At 49.1% G+C, this 14,051-nt stretch overlaps 1 protein-coding gene across 5 annotated transcripts in view; it reads right to left on the bottom strand.

The window, feature by feature from the left end:
* Positions 1 to 11,696: 11,696 nt before the first annotated feature.
* The window catches only part of SLC45A3 (solute carrier family 45 member 3), a 40,691-nt gene continuing 38,336 nt past the window's right edge, over positions 11,697 to 14,051 (bottom strand). For all 5 annotated transcript variants that reach the window (XM_043533731.1, XM_043533732.1, XM_043533734.1 and 2 more), the window contains one exon: positions 11,697 to 12,225. In XM_043533731.1, coding sequence (XP_043389666.1) covers positions 11,788 to 12,225 — 438 coding nt within the window. In that variant the 3' untranslated portion in view covers positions 11,697 to 11,787. The remainder of the gene's footprint in view (positions 12,226 to 14,051) is intronic.

The raw sequence follows: 14,051 nt of genomic DNA, 5'->3' as shown, positions 1-14,051 counted from the left end.
CTTTTAGGCACCTAAAATACCTTTAAAAATCTAGCTCCAGGTGTGTGGGACAAAGGCTGTTCCAGGGAGTCACAATGCCTAAGTACCCAGGGCCAGGTAGGGGAGGGCCTCCATAGGCTAACCCCCCGTGGTCGTTTTATTGTTTGAACAGAAGTCCTTAAGGACAGGCTCAAACACTAGGGACACTGGGATCCAGGCTCCACCAGTCCAGAATAATTATAAGATATAATAATCGATTAATAACATTCTTCATGCAGGCATGTGGGGGGTGCACAGATTCCATCATATTTGACATTTCTGGAGCATCCTCCATCAAAGCATTGACCATACGATCCTCTGCACTGGACCAGTTTTGTACACCTGCTAGGACTTGACTTGAGAGAGGAATTCCTCCTGCTTCGCACTCCAAAGAGGCCTTAAATCAGACAGAGACATTAGCAACAGGCAAAGCTGGGAATTCAAGTGAAGGGGGAAAAATACTAGAGCCTGATTTAAGAGGCGATATTCAAAGGCCTAGCCTTAGGTGTAGTGACTTTCGGTGGGAGGACGGCACCTAACTACCATCTGTGCCCACAAGTGTAATGACTTGTTAAAGTAACACAGTGAATTAGTGGCAGAGCAGGCCATAGAACCAAAGAGTCCAGATTGCTCTTCCCCTCTATTTACACTGCCTGTAGACTGCGGGGCTGGGCTTGTTTCAGAGGCTATTGTTTCCCTCAGTCCCTTCTCATGGGACTCCTTGTCTTGTCACTTATTTTCACTCTAAGGCCCAGATCCTCAAAGATGATTGATTTTGATGGAAGTTAGGAGCCTAAATACCTTTGAGGATCTGGACCTAACTCCCTTTTTTCTAAAAAGGAAATGTCCAATGCGGGGAATTTAAAAATACCCATCTGGATATGACACAATGGTTTTGAAACCCTCTGCGAAGTGTCCATATGCAGAAGCAAGGGTCATATCCAGGTCTACAAATTTGTTGCAGTGGACTCCTGCCTAGTCTTCAGCTAACCTTTTCTCTTGCCATCCAACAGCTCTCATGTTCCTCAACGCACCTTCATGAAACCTTCATCCTTTCTTCTCCTCGTGGCATGGCCGAGCATGTTCTCTCCTGGAAGCTCTCAATACTGTATTGACTTGTATCCTGGTTTATCAGATTGCCAGCATGGTCCTCCTCAGGCGATACTGCTTTTATTCCTCCTGCAGTTTACCACCGTGTTCCATTTCCTCCCTTAATTTATGCTGGGAATAGCCCAGGTTTCTCCAAAAGTTAAATATCATGTTCTAGCAGGTAGGAACAATTAATGACTCCTGAGTAAATGGATTTTGAAAGAGTCTTTCATTTCAGTCGCACTTTGCTGGCAGGACAAGCTGCACGAGTGCTGCCAGGGTGTAAAAGAGACAGAGTTTGCAGGTCTCTGGCAGAGGTAGGTACGGTTTTCTCAAGAATGGTGTTTTGGGTTTGAGCCTGTGTCCATTCCAGACACTGGGAAGCACTTCTGTATCTCAGTCCCTCCTTTGTCACATGGGTTCCACACCTGCGCTTCTCATAGGTTCAGTCTGTGCTTTCCACCTCCAGTGTATGGCAATTGATTTTGTATTTGGTGAAGGCTTTGCACATTTCACTGCCGTGAGATAACCCACGAGCAGGATCATTCTGTGAAAGGAGCTGTAGCAGTCTAGCTTGTTGTTTCAGATTTGTGGTTCCCTTTGTGTTGTCTCTGTGGTTCTAATGTTATGAGCCTTTCTTGGTTGCTTGTTCTGCTGCTCAGGCTGTTAGATTTGTTGACACATGGGGGCGATCATAGACGTGACGATCAAGCTTTCATTTTGATTTATTTATTTTTTTCTTCAGTGCCTTGATTTTGCCTGAATCATTGTAACGATTTGCTGACAAATCTGGGCCCTGAACTTCACTTCTTTACAACAGAGAGGGTTGAATTATATTGTCAGATAGTTTAATTGGATAGTTTTATCAATCTACATGGAGGGTTTCAAAAGAGCCTGAAGATAGTCGGGCATCCAACCCCTATTCAATTTTAAATGACCTTAGGTGTCTTTGACAAATTAGTGGTTTCTTTACAGTACCAAGATCACAGAGCTATTTCTTGGGATGGGTTATGCTGGTGCCGGTCAGGCATTGCAATATTAGTTTATTGAGGATGCTGCAGAATAGTTGCTCATGTTGTTTGAGGCCATCTCTGCTTCTGTGTATTAATGAGTCCAGCTGGCCATGCTCCAGCAACGTGTCTAGACTGGAAGGTTAAGTTAAATAATTTCAGAAGGGCTCCCTGCACATGTTCAGTGCTGCATTTCAGCACTTGGTTTAATACAGTGGTTCTCGACCGGCATACATGTACCCCTGAGGGTACACAGAGGTTTTCCAGGGGGTACATCAAAGTATCTAGGTATTTGCTTAGTTGTACAACAGGCTACATAAAAAGCACTAGTGAAGTCAGTACAAACTAACATTTCATGCAGACAATGACTTGCTTATACTGGTCTATATATGATACACTGAAGTGTCAGTGCAATATTTACATTCCAACTGATTTATTTTATAAATATAGAGTAAAAATGAGAAAGTCAGCAATTTTTCAGTACTAGTGTGTTGTGATACTGTATTTTAATGTCTGATTTTGTAAGCAAGTAATTTTTAAGTGAAGTGAAACTTGGGGGTACGCAAGGCAAATCAGACTCCTGAAAGGGGTACACTAGTCTGGAAAGGTTGAGAGCCACTGCTTTAATATATTATTATCTGAGCTACGTGTTTCCCTGAACTGAGGTTTTTCTTTAGGTCTTGCATTGTCCCAGTGTGTCTAGAGAAGGCTGGTCATTTTTTAAAGTGTCTTCCAGTGTAATTGCTTTTAAGGGTCTATCTTGTTCTTGAGTCATTTTCCCACCTAGTAGATTCCTTTGATTACGTCTCAGAAATGTTTTGCCCCAATTCTCTCATCTGGATGGCTTGGCTAACAAAGCCAATCTTTGTACTGGTTTGAATGTTGCCATGGTGTGCTACAAGGAACTGGAATCAAGCCCGCCTTCAGTTTGTGCTAATTTCTGCTTCCTCTACCACCCTGTTCTTTTCTGAAACTGTGTATGTGATTTTCTGTCCATGTACCAGGAGAGGGCACCACAAGGTTTCATCAGTAAAACAGCCAGGCTGCTAAGCCAATAAATCAGTGGTGTGTAAGCAGAGCCGAGAGTTTCTTTATTACACCTTAGCCTCCTTTATGAATCCAGCTTTGCAGCAAGAAGGGACCAAAAAAATTATATCAGCCTTGGAAGAGAAAATCCCATACCCCACCCCTGGAGGAAGCAACCCAATACCCCTTGCTCTCCCTGGCCGTCAGCACCAGGGACAGGTTTAATAGCAGAAGTAAGCTGTCACCCGCCTGCTGCTTTGACTCACACCTGAGCATCACACAAGTTGCCCCAGTAGCAGCTGCTCTGTTATTCCATTAGGGCAAAACTTACCCTTATGCACAAGATATTTGGACTCCCTACATCCCACTGCGTGGACTTAAGGGATGGAGAGGCCTTCTGTTGTGACTCTGCACAGTGCTAAATTTCACCCAATATGTGTTTTCTTGTGCCCTGTAAAACAGGTGTTGCATGCAGGGCTGTTCCCTAGCCAGTCTTTGGGTCCAGTCCTGCAGCCCCTTACTACCGAGAGCCATACATACTGACATGAGCAGTCCCCCAGCAGCCTACTCACCCTAGTCAGATCTACACCCAGTAGTAAAGATTTGCAGGCTCAGGCCTTATGTTTCTCCCTTGCTCTGCAGCAGGGAGTGGCGTGGAGCGGACTACACAGCGTGTAGAGGTGCAGGAATCAGAAAGCAAGTCTGAACGGACCCTACACCCTAGCAACATTCCAAAGTTCCAGCCTCTCTGGGGCTAAGCAGCCTCTAGGCCCTAGCTGTCAAGGCCCTTTTGTAACCGCCTGAGCCGTGTGTCTGTATCTTCTGATGCCTAAATACCTTCAAAGATCTGGCCCTAGCTTAACTTTTTTTAAAGGGAAAGCGTTTGTGTTATTATAAATGACCTCCTCTCTTCTGTTGCTATGTGGAAGGTGCACACAAACAACAGGGGAAACGATGAAAGGAACCACACGCAGTGCTGTCCGACGCCGGGGGGGCTGGAACAATTTGTATAGTGGGGGGGCTGAGAGCCATTGAACCAAACTGTAAACCCTGTGTGTGATGGAAACCACTTCAAGCCAGGGGGTGCTGCAGCACCCCCAGCACCCCCAGTTCCAGCACCGATGGTCCTCTGCACGAGGCAAACAACCAGATAGACTAGAACAAAATCAGTTTTCCTCCAGTCTCTGCGAACAATTGCAGGGATTGCTTCTAAAAAATAACTCTTCTAGCTGAAAATGTTGAAGTGGACAGGGTCTCTTTAAAAAAAGGTGGGTTTCAGGATGAAATATTCAAGAGGAGCTAGATTCTGCTGTCATTTACTGCAGTGTAAATGCAAAGTAACTGCGTCAAAGCCAATGGAATTAGTCCAGATTTACTCTCCTGGGCCAGAGATCAGAGTTTGACCCTGAAATATTTTCATGGCATTAAATTAAAATGGCATGAATTAAAAAATTCATTAATGTTTTAATTTTGGAACAGGGGAAGCTGGCTGGTCTCTTGGTGAAGACAAGTGCTGTTTATGACTCTTCTGTTGATTTGCTGAGAGGACTGCACACAAGTCAGTGCCTGGCTCTGTGCCTCAGTTTCCTCCCTATAAATAGGGGCCACACAATACTTAGCCACCTTGCAGGGATTTTGTGAGGATTCACTCATTGGTGCTCCTTCCTAGGCAACACAACGGCACATTATATTGCAAACGATAAAACATTTAACTCCGGATAAAGCATTGGTTCGTACCCTAGCCCTTGCTGGATATCTGATTGTTAGCCTGGTCTTCCTCTCCCCTCCTTATTCATCACATCAGCAATGAGGCTCTTATCACATCATGCCAGTTCGGCTCCCAGCTTGGCTAACACACCAGGGACCTCTAGAGCTATAAGCAGGACTCTCTACAGCCTGAGCTACAGAGCCTGGCCTTTTCATCTCAAGTATTTCAGAAGCACCTGTCATCCTGGGTCAGAGTGTGACCTGCTGTGCATGCCCATCCAGGGGTGAAAGGCATCATGGATCACAGCATGAGTCCCTGCTGGGGGCTGTAATCGACGCATGTCCTCTGTAGATTGGGCACAAAGAGGGAGAAATAACACGCAGTGGGCCATGGGCTACATTAGGCTCCCACTCTGCACGCTGTTCCCTGTGGACGGATGCCTGCAGTCTCATCGAGTCCCAGTGCCTTACTCTGGATGCTTCTCAGGACAGGGATGGTGTCACTGTATTTGCCAATGATACTCCTAGCACACTTGGGATGCTGTAGAAATTAGTGGCTCATCTGCAGCTGTGCAGGGCTGCAGCCTGCCTGCTACCTTTCAGGTGTCTCACCCGCAGTCCAGTCTTGGTTCTGTGTGCGTAAGGCTGTGAGCTGCTCACTTGTCAGCAAGGGATGCAGTTTGCAGAAGCAAAAAGATTCAGGAAACAGGTTGGGGACAGAAGGAAATACAGTATTCTTGCAGGTTTCAGCATAGCAGCCGTGTTAGTCTGTATCCGCAAAAAGAACAGGAGGACTTGTGGCACCTTAGAGACTAACCAATTTTTTTGAGCATAAGCTACAGCTCCCTTCATCGCATGCATTCAGCAGAAAAACATTCTTGCAGAACTCCTGTTACAGCACCATCTGCTGGTACAGCTAGAGAGAGCAGAGAAGCCAGGCTCAGCTGTGTTCTCCTCCTAACAGGGCAATTCTAACAGTCTCCTTAAACACGGATACCAACAGCACAGGGAGCAGGGCAGGAACTAGAGCCAGAGAGAAGTGTTTTGCAGGGGAGCGGGGGAAGACATTGTGGGGAGGGAGGACGACATCAGAAATTATTATTGGATCCGATTTATTGCCAAGTCTGGGCTGGCTTCCATGGACTCTGACCCAGAGCCAGGCAAAAGTCTGCCAGGAAGGGAGGCGGTGGTGACATAAGCTGATGGCAACCTCTGCTGTAGGGAAAGTTGTGGGTGGAGCACAGCTCGGCAATAGAGCTATCCAAAATGTGGGAGGCACAGGCATCATCAACCCGTCCCGCATGGAGTTTTGAACACCGTTCCTACTGCTGTATGAATACTAACAGTCGTCGAGTTTGCTCCTTAGGACAGAGGATGCCCTGCTCTCCACTTGGCCAGTGCACTTTTGTGGGCTTGGCTTGTGGCCCATGTCGCACTCCGAGCCGTCATGGATTGATGTGCAGCAGGTTGGGAGTTTGTCCTCCCCAAATGAGCTCACCCCTTGCAAGGTCTTCCTGGTGCTGGTGGAAAAGAAAGGAGAGGGACATGTTTCACTGGAAGGGAGTCTTCATTCATCCGGTCTCCTCCTTCCCTGGCTGCTTTATGGTTCCCCATGTCTTCCAGCACAATCAGACCACACAAAGAAGGGCAACAGTAGCTTGGGGGTGAGATGTGGGTCACTGCTTTATCCGGCCCACCAGTGTTCAGAGTGGGGAATTAGAGGAAGATTTCTGGCCCATCTCTCATGCACAAAGCAGTGCAGTTAACTCAGTGACACAGTTATCCAACGTAAAAGTTTTTTATTTTCCTCCTTAATAAATTTTATAATATCCCTCTCCTTACACTGTACAAAATATTTACTCCACTAAATAAATAAGAGAGGACCATATTGCAGACAGTGTATCTTCCTGAAAGAAAACAGCATCAAAACATCCTTCCCTAGACAAGAGATTCACAATAATGCACTCTTATGCATTAGAAAAGAAAGACCCAACCCTACCTTTATAGTCTTCTCCACTGACCCAACACCACTGAAGGTGTTCCCTTTAAACACCCCTGGGGCAACCAAGAAGGGAGAGGCATAATATGATTCCTCAATGGAGAGGGAATGGATCTACCATCCAAACCCAGCAGAGTTCCCAGGAACTGCCTGCCCTTTCCTTTACGGACCTTACACCAGTGGTTGAAGGTTGGAGGGTATGATTTGCATTCTACAGAGATTTTTATATCTACACACAAGTTACTTCAGCAACAGGTTGGAGGCTCCAAGTGCTCAGGCTCCAGCCTGAATGTCTACATCACAATTTTTAGCCCCATAGCCTGAGTCTTGCGAGCCTGAATCAGCTCTTTTATCCCTGTGTAGATGCACCATGTATGTGCTGATTATCCGGGCAGAGCTCTGGTCTTTGCATTCGCTCAGAAACAGCAGTTTTCCTACTAGAGATGGGCCTGAGACAATTTGGGCCTGACCTCGCAGGGGGGCCAGGGATGTTTGGAGCTGAAGCCATGGCTAGCTCTTGGCATGCACTCCTCTCTCCCACCCCCATCCTCCCACCATGCCACCTCCTGGCACGCAGCCCAGCAGGGAAAGTGAGGAAAAGGGAGCTGCTCAACTCAGTGCTCTGTGTGGGGGAAATCTGGACTCCCCTGCTGGCAAGCCGGACATTAAATAGCTTCTCCCTCTGAGATACCCACTGGGCTGAAGAGGGAGAGGACAACTTCTTAGCTTATTTACTATGAATAAACCCCACTAGAGTGCCACTACCACCTTCCCTCCTTTGCCACTAGTGATGGGAAAGCCTCTATCAGGCTGAGACAGATAAAGCCCCCCACAGTTCCGGCAATTCCCAGAGCCTGCTGTGTCTTCCCAGTTGAAATGGAGAGCTCAGGAGACCAGGATCTGCTACCGCTCAGGTCAGAACGGGGGCAATTGGAGCCCCACCTAGAACTAGGTGGTGCAGATACAAACAAATGTTAGCTGGGGAGTCAGAAGTTCATTTGCTCAACTCTCTCTCTTCAAACACAAAAGAAGTAAACACAGCCACCTCCCCTGACATCATGTCTTGGCTACTGACTAGGCTCCTTTTGCACACAGGGTCTGCCCTCTCCTGGGACAGGCCAGGTCAGAGCATGACAGTAGAGACAAAGGCTCAGGTTTACACTGGGATTTGGGTGCCCAACTCCCTCTGAAAATCTCAGCCTATGTTTAATCAGGGGCAAAGGAGAGGCTCTGGTTCAAGATTTGTGGTGTTTATTGTTCTAGGCGGTGCCTGCCTGAGACCTGGGCATATTACAAGTAGGCCTTCACTTCTCCTCCACCCCATCACTTTTCCATGCATCTTTCAGGTGAGTGGTCAAGACGTCCAGAGCGCTCATGGACCATTATTTTCAAACCGGATTTATATTTAGTTCTTAAATAAGTGGTTTGCCGAAGTGCTGAGCCCCCAGCAGCTCCCAGTGACTTTAAAGGGTGTTCAGTGCTTTCGAAACACCAGGCCACTGAATGGACTTGGTTTGAATATTGTGGTCAGTGGTTATTACAGAGTTTGATCATTAGGCCTGGCATCCTGAACAAATGCCATCTTAGGTAAATACATTGTGCCTCTTTAAGATTTCCCCCTGCTCCTTTCTGCTATACAATGTAAAGGGGTTTTCCTTACATAGTAAATAACTTCCCATCTGCAACCCACAGATAATTGCTCATTGCAAGGGTGGGTTATTTCAGCCTCTAATACATTATTAAAACACACTTCATTATATTTAACATTATGACATACCAGTCTGAGATAGGTGCCGTGGCTGGTCTACTTCATCCAAAAAATGGTGGATGAGATTTTGTTTTGGGTGGTGTGGGGGATGGAAGGAAATTAGAAGGGGGATTTCCAGCCACCGGCCCTTCCCCCAGAAAATTCTGTTGATGGAATCAGAAGACATGACCTTTTGGACCCAGAACACAGATTTCTACTCAGTGAGCTGGAGATTAATCTCTATGAGCCCAGCCAGAATGGAGGCGCGCGCACACGCGCACACACACTCTCCAGAAGCGTGCATGGGGGAAAATCCAACCCCCCCGCCAGATGAGCTCATTGGGAAGGTTCTCCCTACAGCTGGAAAATAGAATGACTTGGGGTAGGCTTGGCAGTGAGGGATCTAGGTTAAAGCTAAAGAGATTGGGAGTGCCGGAAGCAAAGGCCTCTATTGGCATATGGGGCACTGTGAACTCATTTCCCACGCTATCAGCCCCACGGCTTAACTTGACATGGTAAAGTTCCACACTAGCTCTTGACTGGCTGCTGGCCCTTGTGTCTGCCCTTCCCTCTTCTCCCCGTCCTTTGGAATAGGGGCATTGATCCCACTGGTTAGAAGGTGGTTTATTGAGTTGGCTCCTTGGCCCAGGCATTGTCTGGACTCACAGGATTCTTGTTTAAAAGGTTTGCTGGTGGAGCAGTTCCCCACGGGAAGAATGATAGCAAGGGGCAGGGGAAGCCAGTCCCACTGTGAATGAAAAAATAGAAGAGCCAAGGATTTAAAAAACCATTAGAGAGATTTTCAGAGGCCCGAGGGGCAGTTTGGTTTTCAATGGGAGTTAGGCCCCAGCTGGCATTTCTGCTTTTGATCATTTCCCCAAGGTCTAATGGGTTTTTGAAGTTAAAATGGGAGATGGGAACAGGTGCAATTTAATCACTGAAGACTTTATAGGGGTGTCTACACTGCAGTGTAAGCCCAGGGTTTGAACTCAGGCTCAGGCCTAACCCCCCTTCTCCATACACACAAATTGCGCTAACCCAGGGCTCAGAACCACATGGGGATGGAGGGTCCAAGCCTGAGTCAAGCTGGACCCAGGGTTCAAGCCCCATGGCTTTGCAGTGTAGACACAACCTCCCTGGATGCACGCCCTGGGAGTCTGCCCAAAGTATCCCACAATCCCATAGGCTAGACTTTCTTTGGCTTCTGGACAGTCAAGTTTGGTGGACAGTCAAGTGTTCCAACACTGCACCACAAACAAAGGGCTAGAGCAACCACATGTTGGTAGGGTGTGAGGAAGTCTGGTCTATGGGTGGTTGAATTTGGGCCCACATAATATACTGTAGATGCTGGAGCCCCAGGTTGGGGCCCAGGGTTCAACAGTTCCTAACCTGGGGTTCCAAATGAGCACAGATGCTCAGTCCCTAGGTTAACAAACCCACAGTTTGCTAACTCAAGTTCTACTAGTTCTGGCTTGTGTTGCAGTGTAGACACCCCGTGTTTCCATAAGGGTGACTCATGGCGGGTGGGATATAACTGATCCGGGAATATCCTCTTAGCTGGGAATGACCTCTGCAGCAGCAGGATCTCAGAATCCAGGACAGCTCTGCCATCAATTCATGGCAGCAAGAGCAGGGCCAGATCAGTGGAAAGGTCATTCTTGGCTTCTTCCCTTTGAAAAAGGGGCAAAGCAGAAAAATGACCCTACAGAGGAGTAGAACCCAGGACATGCTACAGGGTCATCTCTCAAGCCTGCTTCAGCTTACTCTCCTGTCGGAGGGAACAACTGCACCCAATCGGCATCAAGGCTATTCCCGAGTGGAGGGGAATAGGCATCAAGGGGACCCAATGTGGGTGGAGAAGACAGAGAATATGAGGAACAAGAGATTTGAAATGGAGGAAGCATCTCATGAGGTGGGGAGGGAGGGGGCAGGCACAGCCATGTGGGATGAATAAGGACAAGGAAGGGATGGCAAGGCTAGGCACCAGCAGGGGTTTATGCAGCGGAAGGGTTTCCTGCACACTCTTCAAAGGGCAGGGTATATGTGCCTTTTCACACCATCAGTGAACGTGGCCCGAAGAGAGGGCAGCACGTCCAATTATTCAGCCATGCAACAGGGCAGCCGGGACAGGATCTCGTCCAAGGGCTTCGTGCATCTCCTACATGGAAAGGACTTCACAGCAGTAACCTGGGACAGGGTGTCCCGTTAACATGCCTCAGGCAGGGGGACAAAGGATAAGTGCTTCCAACCCCTGCAGGGTACAGAGGACACCAGACCCCGCACATCCCACTGGGGATTATTACACTTGAATACAGGGTAATGTTCAGGCTAATGAGGTCTGAGCAGTGCCATAAAAACACGGCCCTGGAGCCTTGTTAAATCAACTCTGCCTACTGCCTTGAACCAGGCCATTTTATAAGGCCACTGCAAATAGGTTTCAGGCTCTTGAGGTGCACAGAGTGGCCAGCCAGTGCAGCAGGGTGGCCTGGGGTGCACTAACACCGAGTGGTCACTTAGTGTGGTGCTCCCAGAGCAATGGGATTACTAGCCCTGGACAGAGCCAGGCTCTGCCCATGCACCTCCAGCACCCCTGTGCCATGCAGGACTGCTTCCACACAGCTCTGCCAATGCACCCGCGTCCTGACCGGCAAAACCCCATTCCAACCCTGGATGTCTTCCCCCCGCTCTGCCAATGCAGCTCCCTCCCACCTGTCCCCCAAATATTCCAGTCCACAGCAGCCACCAGTCAGAGAGGGGATTTACATTTCCGAAGCAAGGTGAAGCCTGCCAGAGCAAGGCAGGATTTAAGCTGGTCTCTCCACGAATGAGAGGAGGAGCACTCTCCCTCCGGGATGCAACTGCCTCCCTCCCTCGGGGGAATTGTACAGAAATTTAACCCTGTGATTGAAGGGAAACTCTTCTCCTTTCACCTCATTGATGCCCTCTGTGCAACACCGCTCTCAGACAAAGGCACCACGGGGCAAACTCTGATGGTGGGAGATAGAACAGCCTGGTGCCCTTCCTAATACACCCGCGCTTAGCCCAACAACCTCTCCCCAGCCACGTGCCCCACAGAAACAGCATGAGAGACAGAAAGGAGGGGTGCACAACGTGCAGCCTGCCCTATTATATAGTGTCAATGCACGTGTACAAACAAGTTGGCTGTCTGCCACGTGCACACGTACCCCGTTTTACACCGAATACTTGGCCATGTCGCTTTTATCAAAGACGACTTTGGTTGCAAAGTAAATAGCCACCAACCCGAGGCCGGAGGCGAACACCATGTAGGCAGTCACCGACTGTGTAAACTGGACGATCGACCCCATGACAAGGGACGGGACCACCTGAGAAAGGAGGAAAGCGCTGTCTAAAATGGCCAGGTCCACGCAGATCCCTCGACCGGGTGCTGCAGGGTCAGAGTCTCCCACCCTCATCATGAGCGAGACCTCGCAGGGGGAGCCGACGCACATGGCCGAGCTGGCAGCTGGAGGAGAGGAGAAGAGGCCCCCAGCATGGCCATTCTGGTAGGTCGGCTTCTGGCTGGAGAGGGGGCCTTTGGGGAAGCCTGATTTCTTATCCAGCTGAGCAGCATCTTCCTCTTCTTTGCTTTTGTACTTATGCAAAAATACCTGAGAGACAAAATAAAGAGAGAGGGAAAGTGAGAAACTGCAGGGGGTGGTGAAGCCCTAAAGAGCCAGAGAGCAGACCAGGAGAGTGGTGCCATTAGCTAGAGCAGGGCAGAGCTGGAGCGATACACCCCTCGGCCTGGCAAAACTTCCCCTGGCTTCAAATTGTTCCAGTCCTGTGAAAATCCTCAGGCCAGGTTTGGCTAAAGGCTGGAGACATTTGCAGCAAGTCTGGGGCAAGTTTGATGGTTTCCAGCAGCAGGTAAGATTGGCAGGAACTTCTTTGTTAGGCTTCAGATTCAAGGTGACACTGACCTGCTGCGGTAACTTGGCTCCAAGCGGTACCTTTGTGTGTTCGCTTCACGCATCACCAACGCCAGGGAGCATCTCAACCCAAAGCCAAACAAGGCTCTGCCATTTGGGGCAGTTTCTCTCCGAGCCTTGAGAGTCGTCTGATCGCTGGACTCTCAGAGAAGCGGGTGGTGCAAACGCAATTCTCCTCTCGCTCCAAACACAGCTCCATGAACTTCAATGGCCCAACTCCCAGCACATACTAGTGTGAGAGGAGAATCCCTCTAAATAGAAAGTGCTCCCTTACCTAGGGAGAATGGGCCAAAGCCCTCCCCACCCTCATGCCACTGCAGCCAGGCCAGGGATGAACTTGGTCCAATGCGGGAGTGATACCATCGCCCAGGGCTACAGGAATCGTCTGGGGTGGGTGCAGTTTGTGCAGCTGATCTAAGGGACTCAATGCCCTCCTGCTGCAGGACACGTGAGCTGCTCACAGCCAATACTTGCTTTGGAAGCATGGGCACCGCCCACATGGACTGAAGGGCACGTGTTGGCCTGTGGATTTGGCACTATTGTTTTTCAAAAGCAGAGTGTCGAAGTTATAATCTCAAGACCGGCGCACAGGCAGGCAAACAGGCAATTGTGCGTTCAAAGGTGTATTGCTGCAAATAAGAGGTGAGTGGCTGCATAACTGAAGTGCTCAAATGGTCAAGCAACGGCCCTTACGGCTTGTCTACACATGCAGTTATTCAGGACTAGCTATTGTACTCCAAATTCACACTCTACCTTAGTCTGAATTAACTTTCCATCATAGGTCTTGTCTACACTACGAAATTAGGCTGACTTAAGTCACGTCAACCTACAGCCACGGCAGCAATTTGATCGGCTGTTGGTGTCCACACTGCCCTCCTTCTGCAGGTCCTCACCAGGAGCGGTTGTGCCGACTGAAATGGAGTCCCCCCGCCACAGGGCTGACTGCCAGAGCCGGAAACAAAATGTGAAATCCTAGCAGCCGTGAAACTGACAAGAATGTCAATTTCACTGCTAGTAGGGTCCCTGCTGTGAAATTGAGCACCTGCCATGCTCCAGCTGTCAACCCTGGGGGCAGGGAGGGGGGAGTCCAGCTGTGAGCCGGACACCCAGCTAACAGCTCAGGCTGACAGTGCTGGGGCAGGGGGGGAGGCAGCTGTCAGCCCTGCACAGGGCAATGTAAGTAACATCGTATCTACACAGACACTGTGTCACCTTCACTACATTGACCTAAGCGCTACACCTCTTGTGGAAGTGGAGTTCTTAGGTTGGTGTCGTGGGTGATGTGCATGGGCAAGAGTAGCACTGTAGTGTGTATGCTGACAGAGTTAGGTCCATGTAAGCTGCCGGACATCAACCTTGCTCTGTAGGGCAGACCAGGCCTTAGATCACTTCTGTGACACTATCCAGTGTGAACTGTGACATCGCTCTGTACAATCTAAGGCTGCACAGGTTTCCTGTGCAACTGGGCAGCAGAGCGGCCTCTCAGGACAATCTGCCAAGGCCCC

The sequence above is a fragment of the Chelonia mydas genome, chromosome 21, assembly GCF_015237465.2.
Source record: "Chelonia mydas isolate rCheMyd1 chromosome 21, rCheMyd1.pri.v2, whole genome shotgun sequence".
In the NCBI taxonomy this organism is placed as follows: domain Eukaryota; kingdom Metazoa; phylum Chordata; order Testudines; family Cheloniidae; genus Chelonia; species Chelonia mydas.
The sequence above is the reverse complement of the archived record's forward strand: the minus strand, read 5'-3'. Positions and strand labels throughout refer to the sequence as shown.